Raw genomic sequence first — 24333 nt, forward strand, 5'->3', positions numbered from 1 at the left:
TCATGGTATGTTTTGAGATTTTTTTAATTGAATATACCTAAAATTGGTAAGTTGACAGATTCGAGGAGTTAATGGTTTCATCTCAGAAAGTGCCATCGTAGTGTTGTGGTTCATCCAGTGGGTGAGGAGAGCCATGGTCCAGCTTTTCCCTTCATAGAGCCTCATGTGAGAAGAGTGAGGTGACAGCCACACAACCCCATCTTCCAGGCAGGAAACATTTTATAAACACTAGGAAATGGTACACTATAAGAGTAACTCCTGCTTACTAATCATTTTGTTTGATCATTTCCCAGGTAACTTCCAGGCTCCTCTCCCAGTGGACTCTGTTCCTCTCTCGGTGGACCCTGCAACGTGTCCCATTGTCCCTGGTCAAGAAATGATCATAGAAATATCCAAGGGGCGCTCCGGGCTTGGGCTCAGCATTGTTGGAGGAAAAGACACACCTTTGGTAAGTATGTAGAAGTAAACTACTGTCACGGAGTTAGTTGCTGAGGCTCATTATGACCCAGGATACTTGAATGGAAGCTTGACAAAACAAAATATAAATACCTGTTCTCTAAAACATAAGGAAACTCGGGAGCTGCAGGTACTCTAGTAACCTGGTCCCCTACTCCTGGTTTGCAGACCTTGCCTCTCTGTGTTTACCTACCTGTCCTAAAGCATGTTGACCATCTGCTGACTCTCAGTGAACTCCCCAGCCTGGAAGCGAATATGCTCTGAGCCTGATATTATTGACCAAAGGATTCTAACTCCTTATGCCTGATCACAACACAGTGATTGAGGACATTTAAGTCCTAACTTTTCCTGTGCTTCTGCAGTTAGAAACTACTACATGTAAGGCTCTAAACTTCTTATCTAGCCTGGGATACTGTGGCTGTCTGCCTTTTGTCATTGAGGGAAGAGAGACCTTTCTTTAAGAGCTTTCTTTTGGATAATAGGTATGACTAAGCTATATTGTTAATTAATATAATGTTCAAATATCATAGGAATCTTGACTCACTGGGTTGTAGTAAAACTGAAACATTTTATAAACACTAGGAAATGGTTTCTCCTTGCTATACTAAGGCCATTGGAGTTGTATTAAGAAGCTAGTCCCTAACGTTGATACTAGCTCCCTATTAAAAGCCTGTTTTCCCCATTTTCCTAAAGAGATGTCTTAAATACTGTAAGAATTAAATGTATATAAATAAAGCTATTTAAGCAAAAGAGGGAAATTAAATTTTAAAGCAGTTCTATACACAACGCTTTCATGTTAAAAGTTTTAACCCTCTGGGGGCTGGAGAGATGGCTCAGTGGTTAAGAGCATGGGCTGTTATCCAAGAGGACCCAGGCTCAATTCCTAGTATCAACATGGTGGCTTACAGCTATCTGTAAATCCAGTTCCATGGGATACCTAGGCACTGCTCACACATGGTGCACATACATACATGTAAAATAAAAGATTTAACCATCTGATTTCTTTGTTGTAAAAAAGTCTCTTTTTATGACTTAGCCTAAGACAGATCTAGACTTCCTGGAAGACTCAAAAGAATGGAGTCAGCTGACCTTCTCTTCAGCTTGCTCTCTCACCTCTGCTGGCATAAATATAGTCCCCTCTGTATGGACCCTCAGGATTCCTGCTCCCTGTGTGTGCTGCCTTCTACCACTGGCCTGTGCTCCGGCCTCTATCTGAGGGTGCTCACCCAGCCTCCTCTTCCAGCAGCCCAAGGCCTTATTGATTATCTTGCTCTGCTTCTCTTGCCACCTCAAAAAAGACAAAGATAAAGGTTCTTGAAGATCATCATGAGGCTCCTAATATATGGTTCTGCAGTTTGAGACTATAAATCCTAGTGTCCTTGAAAGATAAGCACCACTTAAAATGAGAGATGAGACACAGCTTTTATTTCCTAACCTCATGTACCTCATCAAAAGCCTTAAGTTAGTTACAGAAAATATATAGGTGTGTCATTTTTATGCAGCCAAAAAGTGGGTCGGTGTGAAAAGTGCTTAAACACATTGTTCCTGTGAAGATCTTTCCCCCTTTTTAATGTTCCCCCAAATTTTCACATGAAGCATGAAAACTAACACATGGATCTCATTACCCAGCCAGCAGGAAGATTGCAAACAAACGTGAGAGTTTGTGAAAAGTAATTGCAGGAAATGATGAGCCAGGTATGAGCAGAACCTCTCCTGGTTAGACTCACTTCAGCCTTGGTGCAGGGAAAGGCACTGACTTTCCCTCCCTTACACATCCCTCCCCGCTACACCTCTTCCCCCCTCCATACACCTCTCCCCTACACACCTCCCCCCTTCTCGCCTCTCCCCTACACACCCCTTCCAATTAGAATCCCATGTCCTATTTGTTATGTAGCCAACGGATCATGGCCATCTGTAGAGTTAGTCTCTTGACACCTCATCAGTCCTCTCTGCCAGGACAGATGGCTTTTGAGATCACAGAGGGAGATCGCATGTCCTTTCTGTGCTTGCCACCAGTCACCTGCACCAGCCTTTGAAAGCACTGAGCTAATGACAAGGGTGAGCCCCTCAGGTTTACAAGCACACCTGGCCCTGTCCTCGGAGACAGCCTTCTGCCCCTGTTGTTCTCATGTGTGATGCCCCTGCCAGGATGGCCTCTGGAGAACACAGGCTTCTGTGATAGCTTACACATGTTTGCTCAGCTCCTCTTGCTTTGACCTGGGCTGTGAAACTGAGTAACATTACCCTGCCCTCCGACAGTGATCTGCTAGTTAGTTCTTCTACCCTTTAGTGTTTCTGATTTACAACAGGAGATAACCCAATGAAAAATCAAAATACTTCAGACCTCTAAAGGGTAGAAAAAAAGGAATCCTGGAGAAAGCACTTTCTGAATTTATTATAGACTAATTGTTACATAATATGAGGAAGACAGATAGGGCAGATTATGCTGTGAAGGTGGGGTATTAGTTCGTGTTTAATTTCCTGTCATTCATGGGCATACGATTTCATCTCTCCTCCTGCCTTGCTCTTGCTGACCTTGCTGAAGTATTCCTTTGCCCCATAAAATACCACACAGGTCCTGGAAGTCATATAATCTGTAAGTACAAGAACTCAGACCCTGCCCCTCTCCTGGGCCTGTTAACCCTTCTTAAAATGACTGACTCCCCATTGGGAGTTTTACACCCATTTCTTGAAGAAACAAAATATAGCACCTAAGACAATTTGTCCTGTGCTGGTTCATGCCTCTGTGGCCTCCCTGACCACTAACTTGAATGATCTTTTTAGCTCCTGACACAGATTTTCATGTAATAACCCATGCCTTATCTCCTCTCCTCTCTCATGAACCTTCTCTGGCTTCCTGGCTTCTGTAGACACAACAAGTTAAACACACAGTTCTCAAAGTTTGAAGCTAGGCTCTTCATATGAGGAGATCCTGAAATGTTTTCTTTCTGGGCCCAGGTTGTCTCATTTTGTATAACGTTTCCTGGTTCCTGCCATTTTCCCACTTTAAAAAATATATATTCGGTATTATATCATTTCTAAGTTTTAATTTTTTTCACTGCCTGATTTAATATCTATTTATATGTTAGGGGCTGAATCCAAGGATTCACAAACCTAAGCACATACTTTACCACTAAGCTACAGCATGCACAAATAATGTAATTTATTATTAGGCATAAATTCTGTAGAATAATAACAATTTAATCCATCTATGTTACCCAGTTGTATAAGGTAGATGCATTATACATTACTAATGTATAACTACTAAGGTAGATGCATACTATACATCAAGATAGAGGGCCCTGGGCATTAGCACATTATGTGGCAAAGTTTGCCTACTAAGAAGTTAAAATGGAGAATATATTCTTTTTGGGTTTTTGAGACAAGGTTTCTCTGTGTAGCCCTGGCTGTCCTGGAACTCACTCCGTAGACCAGGCTGGCCTTGAACTCAGAAATACACCCATCTCTGCCTCCCAAATGCTGGAATTAAAGGCGTGCGCCACTACTGCCCAGCTCGAGAATATATTCTTTTGCCACAGCCTTATCTATTCTGAAGGAGCTTCACTGGATCCCCATTATATTATATTCTCTCACTAATGACTGCTTTTGAAAATTTGGAAGTTGCACTATCATAATTTAAACTCATGAGTGTTTTTAGAGTAAGCAGGGTAGAAAGCTAATTTACATTGATTATTTGCTGTTCCTCTTCATGTGAACTTTATACAGTCTGTCTCACAAGGAGCATGGTTTGCTTTGGCATGTAATCCCCAAAACCCAGCTCCTTTTTATCATTATTGCTTAAGTCATATATTTTTTATACAAAACATCTTTTTATCTTTACTTTATTTTAAAATCAAGCAGAGTTTACAAAACCTCCATGAATCGTACTGGAAGAATGTTAACAAATAGTTAGGAGTTGGTCGTTCAGGCTGTAAGACTGTAACTGCAAGCAATAATATTGTGCAGGCTGAGTACAATTTCAGCAAGTAAGGAACAAATGGAACTTTGAGGACATATAAAATGTAGTGCATACATACATGCATACAATAACAATTAGTGAGAAAAAGAAGCCATGGATTTAAAGGAGAGTGGAAAGTGGTACATAGGAAGTTTTGGAGGGGAGAAATCTCAAAATAAAGAAATATAATGAACAAAAATGCATTGCAACTATCCCATTTCCTTCATTAATCTATATTTCAGTATAAACAGTATATTCATGTTCATGATTATCAACTTTTTGTTAAATCAGGCTTGGCATGAGAACTCATATTTTAGGTACATATGAACTTGTCATTTTTGAGTTTAAGAGAAAGCTTATCACAATGTTAAAGTCTAATGTGTTTGTAAGCTCTCGCAGCAGCTCTTCTGTTAGCTCTTATGGCTGTGACTTTTGTTTCATATACTAATTACTTGGTAAATTTTGTGTGTGTGTGTGTGTGTGTGTGTGTGTGTGTGTGTGTGTGTGTGACTACAGCTGACAGTGTAAATATATCAGTTGCATTCAAACTATTCAGACAACAGAAATGGTAGGTTGTGATGATATCAATTTGACAAATACTGTATTTCTTTTAATGTCGTATGTATTCTTTTGATTTATAGAAAAGCAATATATTTAATATATACTTGACCTAGAAACTTATCCAAATTGTTTAGTATTTTAAAAGCATAACATCTGTTGACTTTATTTTGCCTTCAGTCAGTAATGCTCTCATGAGGAACTGAAATCAAGTCCCTTCTCACTCTTGAGTCTCATGAACCAATGAAGTAATGGCAGCCACCCTGATTCAGTCAGGAGTTTGAGTCTTAGGTACGATGGTGGGAAAGGAAGCTCACAGCTCATCTTAAGCCTTTCCCCGGTTGCCTTTGTTTGCAGTCTTCTTACTTTCTTGTTTTGAAGCTGGGCCTCACTAAGATTCACAGTCAGCCTCCCAGGTAGCTGGGATTACAGATCCACATCACCAACTCCAGTGTAAGCAATTGATTATTAGTGCTAAAGATAGAATGCACGGCTACTGGAGAAAGAACCTGACATTTCCCTGTATCATAATCTTTCTTGAAAGGAGGCAATGAAGGAGGTAGACCGGTGGGGGTGGGTAGTTAGTAGTTAAGATCAAAATACATTATGTGCATGTATGAAATGCTCAAAAAACTAATAAAATATTATACTTTCACCAGGAAAAAGAGCAACAATTTATACATTGGAATTTCCATGGAAAGAGAAACAGTAGAAATGTTTGGCTTTTCTCAGTCTTGCATTTATACTGTACTGACATATCTTCCTCCCTTTGTTTGCTGTATACACTTCTAAAAATTAGATGTCTGTGTCTGAGAGGCCTGTATTATCCAGTCAATATCTACTATATGGTAAATATTTACTATGAATATGTGGGCAGAAAGAGAGAATTTTAAATCTGGGATGACTTTAGATGACATGTGGTTCAGTTAAGAGCTTCACTGACATTGTTAAATGTCGTGAACAAAGAAAATCCAGTGGGCTACCTGCAGAACGTCAGAAAACATAACTCTGCAAACTCCTAGCCCGCAGTCCTCCACATGGCTGCACTTTATTTTTTCCAGATCAAATTCTAACTGAAAAGCTTTCTTCCTAAAGCATTGGGTTAAGAGGCTGGAAACAGCTCAGTTTTAGAGCACTGGGTTAGCATGCACACGTGAGGCCCTGGATTCAGACAGACAGACACATAGAGAAAGACAGACAGACAGACAGACAGACAGACACTCAGACAGACAGAAATCCAGAGAGAAGGGAAAGAAGGAAGGGAGAGAGGGAGAGGCTGAGACTTAAAGAATCTGGGTTTTAAGAAGAATCATAAGAACCTTGTTCTTATATTTAAATGGATATGGTTTAAGCTTGCAATTTTGCTCAAAATGAGATAAACTCTATCCATTTAACTCAGCATCCTGTATTTGGTTAAGTTCAGTCCTGTGTTTGCAGGGAAGATTTAAATGTAGTTTGGGCTCTTGCTTTCCTCAGCACATTAGCTGCCTTCGTGGCTTGGCTTTTCAGCTGCGAGCACAGTGCTTGGCACTGCATAGAAGACCTTGTCTGCTGTGATTTCTGAACAGTGACAGCCAAGGACTCTATGTAGTCATCTTTGAAAGCAGCATGGCACACAGAAGTCTGAGCCACGGCTTCTTTCAAAAAAAAGAAATGCCCATTTAATAATGATTTTGGTCCTCATGGGTCTTTCTCATTAGGAACAGTTTTCCCCTGAAGGGTAGATAACAAAATCTGACACTTTTTTTGGAATACTGATAAATGTTTTCCATCTTAAATGTGAAATTTAATGTGGAATTTTCCTGTGATTAAAACATCCCTTAGGAGTTCTCATAGGGAGTGTGGTTGGAGGCTTTTATGAGTGCAGCAAAAACTGGCTTCCCTTCCAGGGTGATCCGAGCCATGTAAAGCATGCCTGCAAGCAGGAAACAAAGCCGTGTAGACACAGACTTTCATAATTATCTACCACGGAGTTCCCAGTCAAAGTTTTGTCCTAAAATGCTTATTAAATTAATCTGAATATCTATAAGTGTTAAATCTAAAAATTTCATTCCCACAATGTAGAGTTTTTTAAACCCCTTCAGCCCACAAAAGACATTAATTTTTCTAACACATGGCTTCCTTAAGTGTTATGAGCCTATTGTGACAACGATAAAATTGCCTTTTGCTGAGTGATTGCTGTGTTTATGAGTTACTTTATCTACTTGTTGGCAGCTTGAACAGTAAAGAAAATTTGATTGATAGCCTGTAGTATGCAGTGACTTTGCCTCTGTCTAAGGCTCTATTATTACATGTTATCAAATTCTTTTCCAGCAACTCAGACTTTAATCCCCTTGGAGGAATTTGGGGATTTTGTGGGGCTCGGTGATAATTAAGTCTCTCTTGTGCTTGGTTCCTTTAAATGGTTCTCTGCGCTAAAGTAAATTCTCTTGGAATTCATAGGTTTTCATGTCCATTTTCTGTTGAATATTTTGGTTTTGTATTGTTAATGCTTTGCCATCAGAAGGTTTGGTTGAAATAGAATTAAGACATATTAACCTTACCCACCTCTCCACTCAGACTCATTTTGAACTCCCTTTTCTATTGCCGATGTTTTCACAATAAACATTGAAGAGAACACTTATTAAGTGCTTACTCCAGGTCAGTCCTGGGCCACAAAGATGAATGGAAAACAGACCCAGTTCTAAAGAGAAACAGCAGGGAGGGAGGATGGATCCATGGGCAGACAACTGTGATGCAGGGGATATAGTGGTGACCCACAGGAAGGATGAGTCATGGAAAATGTGGCTCTTGATTCAAGGCGAGAGTGCCATAAAATGAAGGAGTTACAAGGCAAAAGAAAGCAAGGTCATCCAATGATTGAAGCCCTCCATCCTTTCCAGACACATGTGAGGAAGGTATCTCTATATTGTATCTCAACATCAACCTATCAGTGGTATATCGCATGCTGCTGGTTATGTTATCTGCCCTGAAGAAAGAAAACAGTATTCAGAAACAGCTGTGGAGAGGTAAAGGCAGAAGAAAAGAAACAAGACAGTAAGCGGAGTTAAACGCAGAGCTTGGGATGGGAGGACAAGGCCGTGGTTCACTCTGGTGCAGTGTGGGCCTGACCGTGCAACACCTTCTGCTACTGAGATCCATAGATCTCCAGTGCCTCATTGGGCCCAAGGCTTCCTTCCTTCCACAAGTCATCTTTCTCTTCACAATCTGTGAAATGATCCACTCATGCCCTCGAGGCCTTTGCTGTAGAACTGAGGCAACAGCATTTCTCCAGAACCAATCATATGGAAAATCCCAGCCTTTGTAGAAGAGCACTGTAAACTGTTCAAACAGATTAGTCACGCAGCGGGAGCCTAGACTTTCATCTCTCCTGTCAGAAGCTGCAAAGACTTGTTCCAGCTGAAGCCTGCAAGCCTACACTTGCTCTTCTTCAAGCAGGCCTAACGGTACTCGCTTGCTTAGCTGTCAGGAAGACTGCATGGCTCAGCTGGCAAGTGGGCCGCATCTTTAGTACATAGGTCTTCACTAACTTGCAACAAGAAAGTTATTCTGTTCTTTGTGCTGGCACTCGGCAGTCAGCCATATGTGTCGATAATACTGTTAGGTTCCAGAAGAGTTAACAGCCTTCCCCCATCCCATGGCTGGTAGTACCAGTACCCATCCCTAAACAGAGAAGGCCTACTCCAGACCTGCTTCCTAATCATGTCCTCTAAGACATCCCTTCAAGACTAAGCCACAGATACCCACAAGGACATGACTAATAGGATACTTCGAGAATAGATAAATACCAAAAACTGTTGCTATTAAGATCATATGTTCTTTCTCAGATACAGATTCTAGAGTTTTAAATATATATACCCACACACATACACACAGCATATGTTAGTAGAAGATGGACTTTGCGGATGAAAGAAAGAGGCTAAAGGGAAGGAGAACAGGGAGTAAGATGTGGGGAGAAGCCAAATACCATGTGTTTTCACCCTGAGCCAGAGGAGTATAAAGCAGAAGAGACTATGTAGGGAAAGAGGAACACAGTCAGAGAGAGCAGGGTCAAGGAAGCAATATAGCAAACAGCACAGCTAGTGTGCATGGTGCTGTTGTAAAGAGCACTGTTTGGGGGCTGAAGAGATGGCTCAGCTGCTAAAGGCTGGGCTCACAACCAAAAATCTAAGAAGCACTGTTTTGTGTGGTAAGCTAAAAGATTCAAAGAAGTCAGTGCTAGGAAGCGGCGTCTTACCAAGGTACCTGGGTAGAGCAGTGCCCTTTACCTGCACAGACCGGAAGTAGGGGCGGAGCATCCAAGTCTGAGAGAAGAGCCAGTGAGACAAGAAGCCACCATACAAGTCACCGCCTCATGAATGGTCCATTATTTTTTATCTAGTCATATTTTTCCAAAGGCAAAAAGAAATAGATGTTTTATTTGGAACTTCAAATAAAAAACAAAATCCACCTACTTTTCAATGGACTGATGTACATTTCTACTTTAGCACTTGATCTCCACTTCCACCCCCATCGCCTCCAGTTCACACATCTGTCAGAGCTTCACTTTCAAGTATTAGAATGCACAGCAAGAAAGGCAGCCGTTTCTATTGGCAGGTTATGCTGTCTTTTGCTTCCTTCTGTTTTTACAGAGTCAGAGAAATCATAGCAGTGGTCAAGCAAAGGCCAAGAAATAAGCAGGGAGTTTGCACAAAAGGATTTACATATAATAAGCATCATTCACAATGAGCCCAGCACCTCTCTGAAACTCTTAACAGTGTCTTGCCTTTCCTTATAGCTGGTGTTTCTTGTGCACAAGAAACCTGTAAAGAGATTTGAATTCAAAAGTACTTTTTTTAATTTGCTTAATTTTTCTCATCCTGCCCCTCCCATTAACCCTTGTTCCCTAGACAGTTTCACTTCTACATGCATGATTTTATGTGACTATATAAAATCCAAGTGCTGCAAAAGAGAAAGCATACAATATATGCTTTAGACTGCCCTGATCTACTCAGTATGATTGTCTCCAGTCACACTAATCTTTTCACAAATGACATAACATCGTCCTTCTTTATGGCAGAACACATTCTATTGTTTGTCTGAACTACATTTTCTTTACTCATTCCTCTGTTGTTGAGCACCTGGGTTGGTTCCATAACTTAGCATCTGTGAATACAACTGCAGTAAACATGCATGTGCAATCATCTCTACAATCCATTGATGTTAATCCATTTGGGTAAATACCCAAGAGTGTTTGAGAGACCTCCACACTGGTTTCCATAGAAACCGGGCTAGTTTGCAGCCCCACCAACAGCATATAAAGATTCCTGCTTTTCATTTCCTCGCCATCGTTTTTTGTTGTGTTCTTGATGACTACCATTCTAAGTGGGGTGAGATGCATTCTCAGTACAGTTAGGTTGTTGTTTCTCTGATGTCTAGTGAAACTGAACATCTATACTTAATGGCCACTTGTAGTTCCTCTTTTGAAAACTACCTATTCATCCATGAGCCCATTTTATTGACTGGATAATTTGTTTTCTTCTTGCTCTCTGACATTGCTTGTCTGCTTCTTTTTTAGTTCTTTGTATATTCTAATTACTAAGCCTTTGTAAGGCCCATAGCTGGCAAAGATTTCCTTTCCATTCTGCAGGCTGGGTCTTTGCTCAGTTAATTGTTTGCTTTGCTGTTCAGAATTGAAGCTTTTCAACTCCACTTGCTGATTGTTGCATTGTCGATGATTGAACAGGCTGAGGTCCTATGCAGTTAGCCCTTGCCCACTTCTGTCAGGAAGTGTTTTCCCTACCTTCTTCCCTAACAGTGTTAAACTTTAGGTCTATACTAAGGTCTCTGGTCCATTTGCAGTTGATGAGAAATAAGAATCTACTTGCCTTGCCTCTCAAGTGCTGGAATGAAAGGCATGGATGACCATACCGGGTCCTATGAAAAGAATTTAAATGAAGTCACATATGAGAGAAATAATTGATGCAGTAATTAAATTAATCTACTCTATACTTCCCAGCTGGTGTCCGCGCTTCTAGCTATTGCCCCAGTATTCTGGATTCCCAAAAGAAAAACACACATACACTGCCTTATATTTTAAATACCTTAAACAGCTCAAAGGCTGAGCCCCTCCTTAACTCCACATGGCTAACACACACTTTCCTCTGTTATTCCAGACTTAATACTTACTAAATCAATAGTTTGTCTTTGCTGCCCTGGATCCTGCCGGGCAGCCCTCCTGGGGCCACTTTCCCCTGAACCTACATGCTGCTCCTCTTCCTGCACCTTCCCCCGCCCCCATAGTCTGTATCCTATGCCCTTGGCAGGGCAGAATCTCCTTTTCCTCCCTTCACCGAGCCCCTCCTGGGAATCCTAAAGTCCCACCTCTGTCTCCCTACCCAGCCATTGGCTGCTGGTAACCTTATTGACCAGTCAAAAAACAAATGGGGACAGGCTCCCTTTATTTAGTCTTATATGCAGGACACTGCAAACAGGTTTTGGGGTAACATAATTAGCTTGAGAACACAAGCTGATACAAATAATTCCCCAAATAGACATCTTATCCCCAAAGTGAAACCTCCAATGCCAGAAGTGGGTTTTATCTTGTTAAGCTAACCAAAGAGGTCCTATAGACTACCCCTTCTTAACATTATAGCCTACTGCCAAGGCTGTTGGTTACCCTCCTCAACCAAACGATAACTGAATAGCAACCTGTTGCTGAAGTTACCACTTCTATCAACAAACATGGAGAAATCAAACATGGAGGTATCAAACTGATACCCAAATAGAAGCTTCACCCCTACTGACTAGTGGTTTTGGTGGTAGGAAGTACTTTGTGTAATACTGAAAGAGAAAAGTGATCATCAATATCGCCCAGCTACAAATTCTACAACCTACAACAGTGATCTGTCTGCAAGATATACTGGTGTAATAGTGGCACAGGCATTATGGGAGTAACCAGCCACTTTGATGGATTTAAGGTCCATTGTATGAGACAGATCCCACACCTGACACTTTGGTCAACAGGACTCATGTATACATTAACTCACAGAAATGACAACAACATATACAAGATCTGCACAAGTTCACATCAGATAAAATCCCAATACAAAGGGAAATAGACACCTAACCAAGCAGCTATATGCAAATGATAGCAAATGATAGGAAAGGAAAATCACTTCTCCAGTGGAGTGGCACTGGGTTTATCAACCACACTCCGAGGCAGGGCCTAATCCCAGGAGAAGCCAGGCAACACAAAACAGAATCCGTGTTATTGTTGTTCTTTGTTTCTATGTGTGTGTTTTGGTTTGGTTTTTTGTTTTGTTTTGTTTTGTTTTTGTCTTTAATGATATTTGCTTGGATTCTGTATTTTTTTAATCTCTTTTTGAAAGAGAGAAAGAAAAGAGAACATAAAGTTGGGTGAGTAAGGAGGTAAAGAGGACCTGGAAGTTGTTGAGAAAGAAAGAAAATATGATCAAAATATATCATATAAAAAAAAGCCGGGCAGTGATGGCGCACGCCTTTAATCCCAGCCCTTGGGAGGCGGAGGCAGGCAGATTTCTGAGTTCGAGGCCAGCCTGGTCTACAGAGTAAGTTCCAGGACAGCCAGGGCTACACAGAGAAACCCTGTCTCAAAAAACCAAAAAAAAAAAAAAAAAAAAAAAAAAAGGCTTGGGCACAAACTCTGCAGCCAACCCCACAACACCCAGAGGAAGCTCCACTCCCAGGCGCTTTAATATTGTACAATCCATAACACTGTCTGCTTGTTTGTATGTGACAGTGTCTTGCTGGTACTACATAATGGTTTTGAAATCATGCTTCTCCTATCTCAGCCTCTCTATTAATAGGATTGTTTATTTTATGTTTTTACATTATACTATGGCTTTCAGAACAGCTTACATATTTCAAAATTATTTATACAGCCAAAAGAAACGTAGACAATTAATTTGGGCAGGGGCTTGTGAGAGAACAACAAAGAGTAAGACGGAATGCTTTGCTTGATAATTATAATTATTGTATCAAGTTTGAAGAAGAGGACTTTATAAGTTACTCTTTCTCTAAGATGAATGCTTTTCAAAATCATCACAGCCAGTGAACCAGATTTTACCCTCACCTAATGTCTGTGCCACCCTCCAAGCAGAACCATTGTTCATTGAAACAGTTGGTGAATGATTTCATGGATAGACCATCTTAATACACACACTATTTCTTTTTTTTTTTTCAAAGATTCGTTTTTATTTGTATTTATGTGTCTGTATGTAAGCATATATGCACATGCAGTACTCATGAAGGTCAGAAGAACAAGTCAGATTCCCTGGAGCTAGACCTGCAGACATTTGAGGGCTTCCTGATGTGGGTGCTGGGAACTGGACTTGGGTTTTCTGCAAACGCCACAAGTGCTCTTAACTGCCGAGCCATCTCTCCAGCCTTGGTTGTTCTTTTCTTTCAATACTTAAAAATGCTGGGCTGGAGAGATGGCTCGAGGGTTAAGAGCACTGACTGCTCTTCCAAAAGTCCTAAGTTCAAATCCCAGCAACCACGTGGTAGCTCACAACCATCCATGATGAGATCTGACACCCTCTTCTGGAGTGTCTGAAGACAGCTACAGTGTACTTAGATATAATAATAAATAAATCTTTGGGCCAGAGTCACACACTATTTCTTAAATGAATATAAGGTTTCAGGCTGAGAATGAAGACAATCACTCAAATCAAATAGCTTTGACCATAGCAGGAAATCTGTATCCAAAAATCATGCCTACAGTTCATTCCTTGGCGCAGCAGAACTGTCAACTCTCAGCTTAGCTATGATGAAGGTAAAATCATTTGGTAATGTGAGGGTCATTGAAGCACAACCTTATTACAGTGAACTCAAATATCTAAAAAGTATTCTTATTTTGGGTTTGTACCACAATAGGAGCCAAGATTTTAAGCTCTACTAAAAACAAACAAACAAACAAACAAACAAACAAAAAGACTTTATCTATTTATGTTCATTTTAAAAAAAACTAATAGTGATATATTATTTTAAAATATCATACAGTTAATATGTTTGGACTTATTTAAAATTTATATTGAGAAAAACGTATGTATTTTCAGTATTGCTGTAGACAAGCATCTATATAAGTCTGTTCAATTGATTGTTGCTTTATATCAAACAACTTTTATAATACTCATTTTTATTGTTACAATATTTTGTAAATTTTAAAGAATATGATAAAATAAAAAAAGAAAAAATAGATAAAAAGAAGGAAGAAAACAAAAAACTGAGGTTATTAATATGAAGAGATAAAAATTATTTTTAATTCATTAATGAAGATAACATTTTTCAACCACAGGTTACCTGCCACAGATGGTGTCCTGCATACTTGGCCTAGAATGTTACGTTCAAAGGGGTTTCAGGCCCACCACTGACCTATGCTTTGGGTTCTCAATGCTTCTTCCCCTACCTCCTTTGTCCTTCAGCTCGAGCTAATTCCCCAAAGTTCTTTGCTTTCATTGCACAAGTAATGAGGCCTGGTGGAACCCTTGATCAGGCCACACTTCTGTGCCGAACCCTTGAGCTCTAATAAATACCTAAAACTGTATTTAAAATTACCAGTAAAAAGCAAATGACCCAGAATTCACCTCAGGTTTGAACACAGCAGCAGTGTTCAAGGTCAACAAAAAAACATGAGGGAAGTTTAACATGGGATATGAAGCAAATCCTGTCCTAAAGGAGCAAAATAATCATCTTTGGAAAACATAATTAGATTTCTAAACCTATAACTGTGCTTCTTATGTATCTATCAGGCATTGTAAACTTCATTAGCGAATTGCCAACTGTGAGGTGCTGCCCATCATCTGGTGCTTACCCAAGGTTGTTTGTGGTTGTTGAGAATTAATGGGAATTTTTTTTTTATAGGATGCTATAGTTATCCATGAAGTCTATGAAGAAGGTGCAGCAGCCAGAGATGGAAGACTATGGGCTGGAGATCAGATATTAGAGGTACCTCATTCTGAATTGCACTTTGTAACAGTGAGCATGATTGATGTTGGTCCATAGGTCAGATTGTCTGTCTTTTATTCAATTATATCCTAGTGATTTCTCTTCTGTGGATCAAAGCCTATGTCAAATTCTCCCCTTTTCAATGTACATTGAACAACTCACTAGTTTGTAATCATAAAGTTCTTTATCTAAATCTGAGGAAATGTTTTTAGTGCAAAAGAAAGTACCATTTATAGTTCTATTATTTTAATATCAGACAAGATATATTATATTACAACTTGACTTTGTGTCACTGTTACTTGTTACTAAATCCCCTGCTAAAAACATACATATAGACACATACTTAAATACACACCTGCAATTTTAAAACTTTGTCACCACAAATCATTTCCTTGATTTTAATAGACCATTTGTAAAGAAGAAAGCCATGCCGCTTCACTAGCATTCAGTAGACTCTTTCCCTTTAGATGGCATCTAGTACTTTCCAAACACTGAGCTACTTGACCAAATTCTTTAATTTACTTGTCATTTAGAAAAACTGTTAGAGCCTTTTAAAAGATAGCAGGGAGCAGAAGAGATGGCTCAGCAGTTAAGGGTGTGTACTGTTAGATTCCCAGAACCCGTTTTAGGCAACTTACATTCTCGGGAGAATCTGGCACCTGGTCGTCTGAGGGCAGCTGCTCTCATATCACATACCTAAACATAGACAGATATTCATGTACATATACATAATTAAATAAGAAAAATCAGTCTTCAGAAGTAGGAGAAGCAAAACTCATAAACTGAGCTAGCTTTCACTGATAGGATTAAAACGTATAAAATAAAATAAATGGTGGCACAGTGGGCCCTGTGACGCTGAGGGACAGATAAGCAGGATGCCATTCAGCTCCAGGCACTCTAGTAGGTGGCACTAGAGAAGTTTTTAATAGTGGGAGACTTTAGCATCTATTTTTTTCATTGGATGAATTTAATGGAATAGACTTGATGGCAAGCATGTGCAGTTTTTGCTATGTATCTTTGATGTAGCAAATTATGAATGACATCACAAGCTTTTATTTCTCCCCTTGGTGGCTCATTTCTGCCATTCAAGAAGAAACCAGAGGTGGAAGTAAAAGGAAAACTTAGGTGTGAAGGGTGAGAGAAGAATCCAGGCTAAGTATAGATTAAGGTGAAATAACAAAGAGGGCATCTTTGACAATTAGCATGATGCATTTGCAAGCAACACTAGTTTTTAGTGATCAAAAGTTTGGGGGGGCTTCTGGTCTCTGTTTTATCCTTCCTAGATTTTCTAGTCAGTTGGTGTTTCTAGTCAGTTGAAATGTCATAATTGACATTTCAAGATTAATGGCTTTAATATTAACATAGGAGCTTCAGTGTTGACTCTGCATTTCACAGCAAGGGAAGACCAAAGGACCTGGGGTCAGTTACTAATACCCACAATCATATGTAACTCGAGTGCCAGGGGATCCAACACTTGTTTCTGACCTCTGCGGATATCAGACATGCATGTGGTACATAGCCATGCATATAGGTGAAACACTGATACATACAAAATAGGTTTTATATGCAAATATGTATACCTGATTTATATCAATTATACCTTAATAGAATTTTTTCTGCTAGCTTGGTGTTATAGGCTTATGGTCCTAGCACCCAGGAGGCAGCATGAGTTTAAAGCCTGTCAGAGATTTAGAGTGTGTTCAAGGGCAGGGTAGTCAACTTAGTGAGGTTTAGTTAAAAATAAAAGCATAAACAAAACCTTTTTAACATTTATTCATCTATTGCCTGTAATGTATATGAGCACACGTGTGTACATGTGCTACAGCACACATGTGGAAGTCAGAAGACAGTCTATAGGAGTTGGTTTTCTCCTGTCATGTGAGTTCCAAGGATCAAACTCAGGTCATCAGACTTGATGCCAAGTGACTTTACAGGTCTCTTGTCAGCCCAAACTAAACCACTTTTGGTTTTGTTTTAAGAGAGAACTTCATACTGTAGCTCAAGCTAGCCTCAGACTCAATATAGTTGAGGCTGGACTTGAATTCCTAACACTCCTGCATCTGCTTCTCAATTGTTGGCTTACAGAGAGTAGCCACCACACCAGTCAGAAACATTATTTAAAATGCTGGGCACATGGCTCAGTGGGAGAGGGCTTGGATTCACTTCTCAATACCATTTTTAAAAACTACTGTCTCTCTTTATTCTAGCTGCTTTCCTGCTTTCTTCTGTAAGTACATTTTCTGCTCAGGAGGGTCCTCAGTGTTCTGCAAGCTGGTCTGCCATGGCTGTAATGATATCTGTTCATAATTATTCATCTCATTGGCACAACAGAGTACCGTACAAAGCAGCTTAAGGGGAAGGGCTTATCTGGCTTACAGCTTCAAAGGTACTGCCTGTGGCCAGAAGCCTGGTGGCAGGAATGAGTGACAGCTAAGCTCCATGCATCCAAACTCAGGAAACAGAGAACAGTGCCTGCTCCTTGCTCAGTCTGGGATAGGAGCCCATGGAAAAGTCCTGCCCACGTTAGAGTGGGTCTTCCTACTTCAGTCAGCCTGATCCGTATAATCCGAAGACTTATAGTCTAAGGCTCATCTCTTTAGTGGTTATAGATCTTGTTAAACTGTTAACCAATACTGAACATCACAGTGTCCTAATGTTAAAATTAGGATAAGCTCGATTTTGTTAAAGAAACACCACCAAACAATTGTTTAACGTTGATTAGCATGGACTGTCTTCTTCCTGGTGTTTTTTTGTTTTGTTTTGTTTTTGTTTTGGCCAGTCTCTTCTCGTACCCTACTTTAAAATGCCATTTATAACCTGTTTAAATGGGATCAGAAGGAGGGTTAGTTCCTGATTTTCCCCATGAACTTATCATAAAACAGGAAGTAACCAGAGCCCTAGTCTGGCAATGGCTCATCCACTTCCCATATGCCATCCTACTGAAGGATGTGACAGTGACACCTCCAAGAGCCCTTCTCAAACAGGAGGCCACTCCTACCACCCCAAGCTCAGAAAGCAATACTGTGAACAAGCCTGCTTTTCTATTGGAGATGAAGTACTGCCACAGTGTCCAGGCTGCACTGCACTATTTGTCTCATCCTGCTACCTGAGCAAGTGGAAACCAAGCTGAAGTCGCTCTGAACAGAGCAGGCCCCTTAGTACCGGCATTTGGTAGAGAGTGCCTTCGTAATGTTGGAATTCAAAGACAGTGCCTTCAATTATTTGTGTGTTTGCTGGGGCCTTTGAGATGGCATTCAAAGTCCACCTTCAGCCCTTGAGGTTAATTACCTCGTGTTTTAACTAACAGAAGTGGTCTTGTGTGCCATCTATTGGATCCTAGGAAAATAATCCGCTCAGCTTTCCTAGAGACACAGCCTTCCCTCTGTTCAGTGGGTTTCATCACTAACATGTGAGAGCATTTAGTGGCCTGAAGGAATAGTGAAGGATCCTGCACAAAGAACACAGCTCTGCAGTATTTTCCGCAGCCCACATACTTCTGCTCTACAGTAAACATGCCTGTGTTTATTGCAATGGATGAAGGGGCTCAGTTCAAAGACAGGCTTCACCTTCCTGGGCCATGCAAGCCAGTATCAGAACAAGGGGTGGAAGTCACATGTCAGGAGCTCTTCCAGTCTCGCCTCTACCTGGCCAGGTGGGAGATAGTCTCCCCTTTGTTTGGCTCTTTGCCAAGATATGACCTGGAAGGAGTGGCTAACTTTGAGTCCAAATCTACCCTCCCCCTGAGTTTCCTCTTTGTAGAAATTCAGTCATCACATCAGTTATATTTAACTCTTTGTGGCACATCCTCTAATAACCCGTTCACAGGCTTTCTTAGGAGACTGCATGGTAAAAGGACTAGAGTAGAAATACTGTCTTGATTAGGAACTGGAGAGATGAGAGTGAGGGCTGGAGTTCAGCTCCTCAGCTCCCACAAAAGTATCAAGTAGGCATGGCCTGTAATCCCAACCCTTGAGAGGTGAAAACAGAGGATCCCCATAGCAAGCTGGCTACTGAGGTTAGCCAAATTGGTAAGTTCTAGATTCAAATGGGAGACCCTGCCTCAATATATAAGGTAGAGAAAGAACAATAGAAGAAGATACTCCATGTCACCTCTGTCTTCTATAGTCATACACACATACACACACACATGCATGAGCATGCATGAGCACACATATACATACACACACATCCATATAGGAAGAAAAGAAGCTTGGGTTCAAATGTTGACAGCTCCTCTACCTATTAGCTGTGTGACTTTGGTCAAGGTCCATGGCCTCTCCATGCCTTGTTTTCTTTGTCTATAAGTGGTAATGAGAGCAGTGTATATTTCAGAGAATTGGTATAAGCAGTAAATGAGTAAATATCCATAACAATAATAACAAAAACAACATGATGCCAAGACAAAAACAGATACTCAGCTATAGACAAAAAATATACACTGGAAGAAAAAGTGCCTCTTAAAAAAACTGGCTGGGCGGTGGTGGCGCACACCTACACTCCCAGCACTTGGGAGGCAGAGGCAGGTGGATTTCTGAGTTCGAGGCCAGCCTGGTCTACAGAGTGAGTTCCAGGACAGCCAGGGCTATACAGAGAAACCCTGTCTCAAAAAACCAAAAAAAAAAAAAAAACCAAAAAAAAAAAAAAAAACTGGATATGCACTAGGTTCTTGTTTCACCCTATCTATCAGTTCAAAATATATCAAATACCACTGTGTTGCTTTGAATGAGAATGGTCCCATGGGCTCATATATCTGAATACTTGGCCCCTCGTTAATAGAACTGTTTGGGAAGGATTAGGAGGTGTGGCCTTGTTGGAGGAGGTGTGTCACTGGGGGTGGGCTTTGAGGCTTCAAAAGCTCATGCCATTCCCAGATAGCTTCTTCTCTCTGCCTCCTGTTTGTGGATTTGATGAAGGCTCCCAACTCCTACTCCAGCGCCAAGCCTGCCTGGCTGCCTGCTGCCACAGTCCTAAACATGGTAGCTATACACTAACCCTCTAAACTTACTGTCAGCCCAATAAACGTGTTCTTTTATGAGTTACCTTGATCATGGTGTTTTGTCACAGCAATAGAAAGTAACTAGGATATAAGTTGGCATCAAGGAATGTGCTGTTACCATGTGGCAGGCCTAGCCGTGATGCGCTTTGGAAGACTTTGGGACTTTGGACTATAGTCATGCTCCCACCATGATGATCATGGCCTTAAACCCTCTAGAACTGTGAGCTCTAGTAAGTGCTTTCTTTTATGAGTTTCCTCGTCATGGTGTCTTATTATATTAATAGAAAAGTAACTAAGAGAGTCATAATTCAAGACTTTAAACTAGTAGGGAAAAGAGGAGAAACAACTGAAGAGTAGGCATAGGCATTGACTCCAGTCACTTAAGAAATAAAAGAACTGACACCAAGCAGTGGTGGCACATACCTTTATTTCCAGCACTTAGGAGCCAGATGCAGAAGGAGGATCTCTGTGAGTTCAAAGCCAGGTTGGTCAGCCAGGACTACACAAAGAAATCCTGTCTCAGAGAGAGAAAAAGAAAGAGAGAGGGGGGAGGGAGGGAGAGAGAGAGAGAGAGAGAGAGAGAGAGAGAGGGAGAGGGAGAGGGAGAGGGAGAGGGAGAGGGAGAGGGAGAGGGGGAGAGAGAACTGACAAATTTGCATCCAATTTGAAAGCTTTTGCATAGCAAAGGACATAGTTAACCAGAGTAGAAGAGAGAGTGAGAAGAAATCTTTGCTTGATACTTACACAACAGAGAGTTAATACTTAGAATATTTGAAGAACTAAAAAATTACACACTGAATGAACAAGAAATCCAGCAAATAAATTTTCAGGAAAATTGATGGAACTGGGTAGAATCATGTACACAAAATAAGTCAGACTCAGTCAAGTATCATGTTTTGTTATGTGTCATGTCTAGGTGGGAGGAAGTCATGCGAGTGGAAGGGAGACTAGTTGAAAAGAGGAAGATCAGGAAGAGGGTTGGGGGACAGAAGGTAATAAGGGGATGATGAATGTGAAGAGAATATATTATGTATATATGTGAAGATATCACAAGTATTTATGCAGCTAATATTCACTGGTAAAGCTGAGGGTGGATCCATAAGGACTGGCATTACAAGTACTATGGAAATATTTACTTAAAAAAATAGGTTGGCTATGATCTCCATATAACAGAGCAAGAGAACGGGGCTCAGAGGGGTCCTGAGCTGCCCTCATTCGTGTGCCTTGTCAACAGAGCTGTGGCTTTGCTAACCGTTCCCAGTATCTTATGTTCTCTGGTGGCAGACCTCTTTGTGCCCCTGCCATCAGATTCAAATGAGAAGCCTTCAAGGGCTTCTTTGAAGCTGTTGGAAACACCTGTCCTTTATTTCCTTCTGGGCCACTTCTAAAGATGATGTGATCTGAGCAATTAAGAGTGAGGAGCCAGCCAGCTTTGTAACAGTGCAGCCTTTAATTCCAGTGCTTAGGAGGCAGAGGCAGCAGATCTCGAGTCTGAGGCTACCCTGGTCTGCATAGCATATCCAGGACAGCCAGGACTACACAATGAGACCATCTCAAAGAGTCAAAGACAAGCAAACAGACAAACCAAAAAGGGTGAAGATGTCAAGTATAACAGTAAACAGCCCACAGATACTAACTGCCTTGATAACTGTACTAGCTTCTTCCCTTCAACCTCACTAAGTAAATAAATAGGGGTACACACACACAAACACACCACATACACTATACACACACCACACATCCACACATACATGCACACACATACCACACACATACACCACACACACACACACACATATACACCACACACCCGTACCACATACACACAAATATACCACATACACACACCAGCTCCCCTAACTCCACAATGACATTCACAGCTGTGTAAATATATGCCACAAGCACCAGCCCACCCTCTGTTCTTTGCGGGGTCGGGTCTTTGTGTGAGAAGCAGCTCATTCTCCTGATGCTCACATGGTGCGCTCTGGGAATGACTTGGAACTCTGTTGAGATTTCTCACTGGTTAGATCAAGGAGCAGCAGCAGGCTGAAGTCTCTGCTGTAAGCCACCTATCTCAGGATGGCTGTTGTTACAGGTTAATGGGGTTGATCTGAGGAGCTCCAGCCATGAAGAAGCCATCACAGCCCTGAGGCAGACCCCACAGAAGGTGCGGCTAGTGGTATACAGAGATGAGGCGCAGTACAGAGATGAGGAGAACTTGGAAGTGTTCCTTGTGGATCTGCAGAAGAAGACTGGCCGAGGACTAGGCCTGAGCATTGTTGGGAAAAGGTAAGGATGGGTGTTCAAGTCAGCCTTTCCTTTTCTACTGATGGGTTTTGAAGACATGTCATGGTGAGATGCAACTGGACCCGGTGGGCACCCCTGATTCCAGCGGGGCTGCTGACTGCACTCTGCACTCGGCTCCACAGTAAGGATTAGAGTGGCTGCCTAGGGCAGTATTTGTGGGTTTGTCTTACGCACTTGGGTACAGAGCCACTGCGAAGATAGTGGTCAGCTGCTTTCTTTTTACCTGGGGACATCTCAAGAGGAGAATGGTGGCTGTGCTTTGGATTGCTTGTTGAGATAGGATCTCACCGTGTAGCCCAGGACACACACACAGTGTTCTTCTTTACTATCAGGTGATAGCTGGGGTGACCCTCATTCACCAGCAGCACAGGTTTAGTTTGAAAAGAACGTTTATATTCCTCAGCATGAAACTTGCCTTTGTAAAGGACCAGATGCATCTCTTAAAGTTTACAAACCCTTTTGACAAGTAATTCCGTAATTCCTTAAAGGCGTGCTTCCAGACGTTTGTTGCACATTGTTTGCAGTAACCAAGGAATAGAAGAGATATGTAGCTAGCTCAGCAACAGGTTTGCTTGTTCCTCTTTTTTTGTTCTTGAAGAAAATTTTAATTTAAAAGAATCAAAAGAAAAATTGAACAGTGCCTAAATCTTTTTCATAACCTACGTTTTTTTAAATTAGACAGTTTTACACAAAAATGACACAAAGAGAAACTTAAATTGCCAATAGTTTACATGTAAGCTTGATTCCAGTCTTAATGAAAAGTAGAACAGAAACAGAACCCCTCAGGCAAGCTTCTGCTTGTTCCACTCCTATTCTGTGATTTGCAGCTGTTAGCACCCCTGGAATCTTCGCTTGTTCAGCAACAGATTTTCAGTTGTCAGAACACAGTTCAAGAATGAAGTTATGCTGGGCAGTGGTGGCCCACGCCTTTGATCCCAGCTCTTAGGAGGCAGAGGCAGGTGGATTTCTGAGTTTGAGGCCAGCCTGGTCTACAGAGTGAGTTCCAGGACAGCCAGGGCTACACAGAGAACCCCTGTCTCAAAAACAAAACAAAACAAACAAAAAAAAAAGTGAAAAAAAAAAAAGAATGAAATTATATGAAGAAATTTCTGAGTGCTTGTAAGAAAACTAAAAAAAAAAAAAAAAGAGTGTTGCAACCTCTGTTCCCTTCTTGGAATGTGTTTTGTGTTTCGCCCAGGTAGAGTGGAGAGGAGGGAAGTTACTTCAGCGGCTGTTATTCATATGCCTCTACGGAAAAACCATCTTTTGCCATATGTGGCTTGTCCTTGTGATTAAACACCTTACTCAAGTGATTCTTCTTAACCCTCAGAATACACATTCTCTGATGCTCTGAATAAAGTTGGCTATTATATGAGACTTTAGTCTGCTGCACTTTTAGGCCCTGCTCCCCCACATTTGTGTCTCCAACTACAACAGTAAACATTTATAAGTGAAATCATGGAGCATCCACAAAATAGTAGACACCCATAAAAATGAGGATGCTTCAGGTGCTAATAACCATCAGTAGATGTAGAGATACAGCCCAGATCCAGACCACATACATAGTATATGTGTGACCAATCTTCAACCTTCAGCATACCTTCTATAAAAAATCAGTTGCCATGGTGTATACTCAAAATAATAATAATAACAACAACAGTATAAAAGTAAGATAGCTCACAACTGAAATTCACATCTCTAGAAGCCAAATCACCACAACTTTGATAATAATCTGGATTACATAGTATTTTCTAGGATAGCCTGGGCTACAGATTGAGACCAAATTGCAAAAGAAAGAGAGAAAGCTGAAATTACACGTGGTTGTAAACTACCCAGTGTGGGTGCTGGGAACATAACTCAGGTCTTCCACAAGAATAGTAGATGCTCTTCAGTGCTAAGCCATCACTCTAGCTCCAAGATGTCCACTTTTTAAGCTCTTCATTTTCAAACAAATCTATTTAGCAAATAAAGGAAGTTAAGACTGCAAATAAGAGGCTCTGGCTCAGTTGAGAAACTGCTTGCCAAGCCGGGCGGTGGTGGCGCATGCCTTTAATCCCAGCACTTGGGAGGCAGAGACAGGCAGATTTCTGAG

At 41.1% G+C, this 24333-nt stretch overlaps 1 protein-coding gene across 5 annotated transcripts in view; it reads left to right on the plus strand.

Moving 5' to 3' along the window:
- The window catches only part of Patj (PATJ crumbs cell polarity complex component), a 314427-nt gene that overhangs the window by 247100 nt on the left and 42994 nt on the right, over nt 1-24333 (plus strand). For all 5 annotated transcript variants that reach the window (XM_031377903.1, XM_031377900.1, XM_031377901.1 and 2 more), the window contains 3 exons: nt 294-448; nt 14855-14938; nt 22030-22223. In XM_031377903.1, coding sequence (XP_031233763.1) covers nt 294-448; nt 14855-14938; nt 22030-22223 — 433 coding nt within the window. The remainder of the gene's footprint in view (nt 1-293; nt 449-14854; nt 14939-22029; nt 22224-24333) is intronic.

Source organism: Mastomys coucha, unplaced genomic scaffold, assembly GCF_008632895.1.
Source record: "Mastomys coucha isolate ucsf_1 unplaced genomic scaffold, UCSF_Mcou_1 pScaffold18, whole genome shotgun sequence".
In the NCBI taxonomy this organism is placed as follows: domain Eukaryota; kingdom Metazoa; phylum Chordata; class Mammalia; order Rodentia; family Muridae; genus Mastomys; species Mastomys coucha.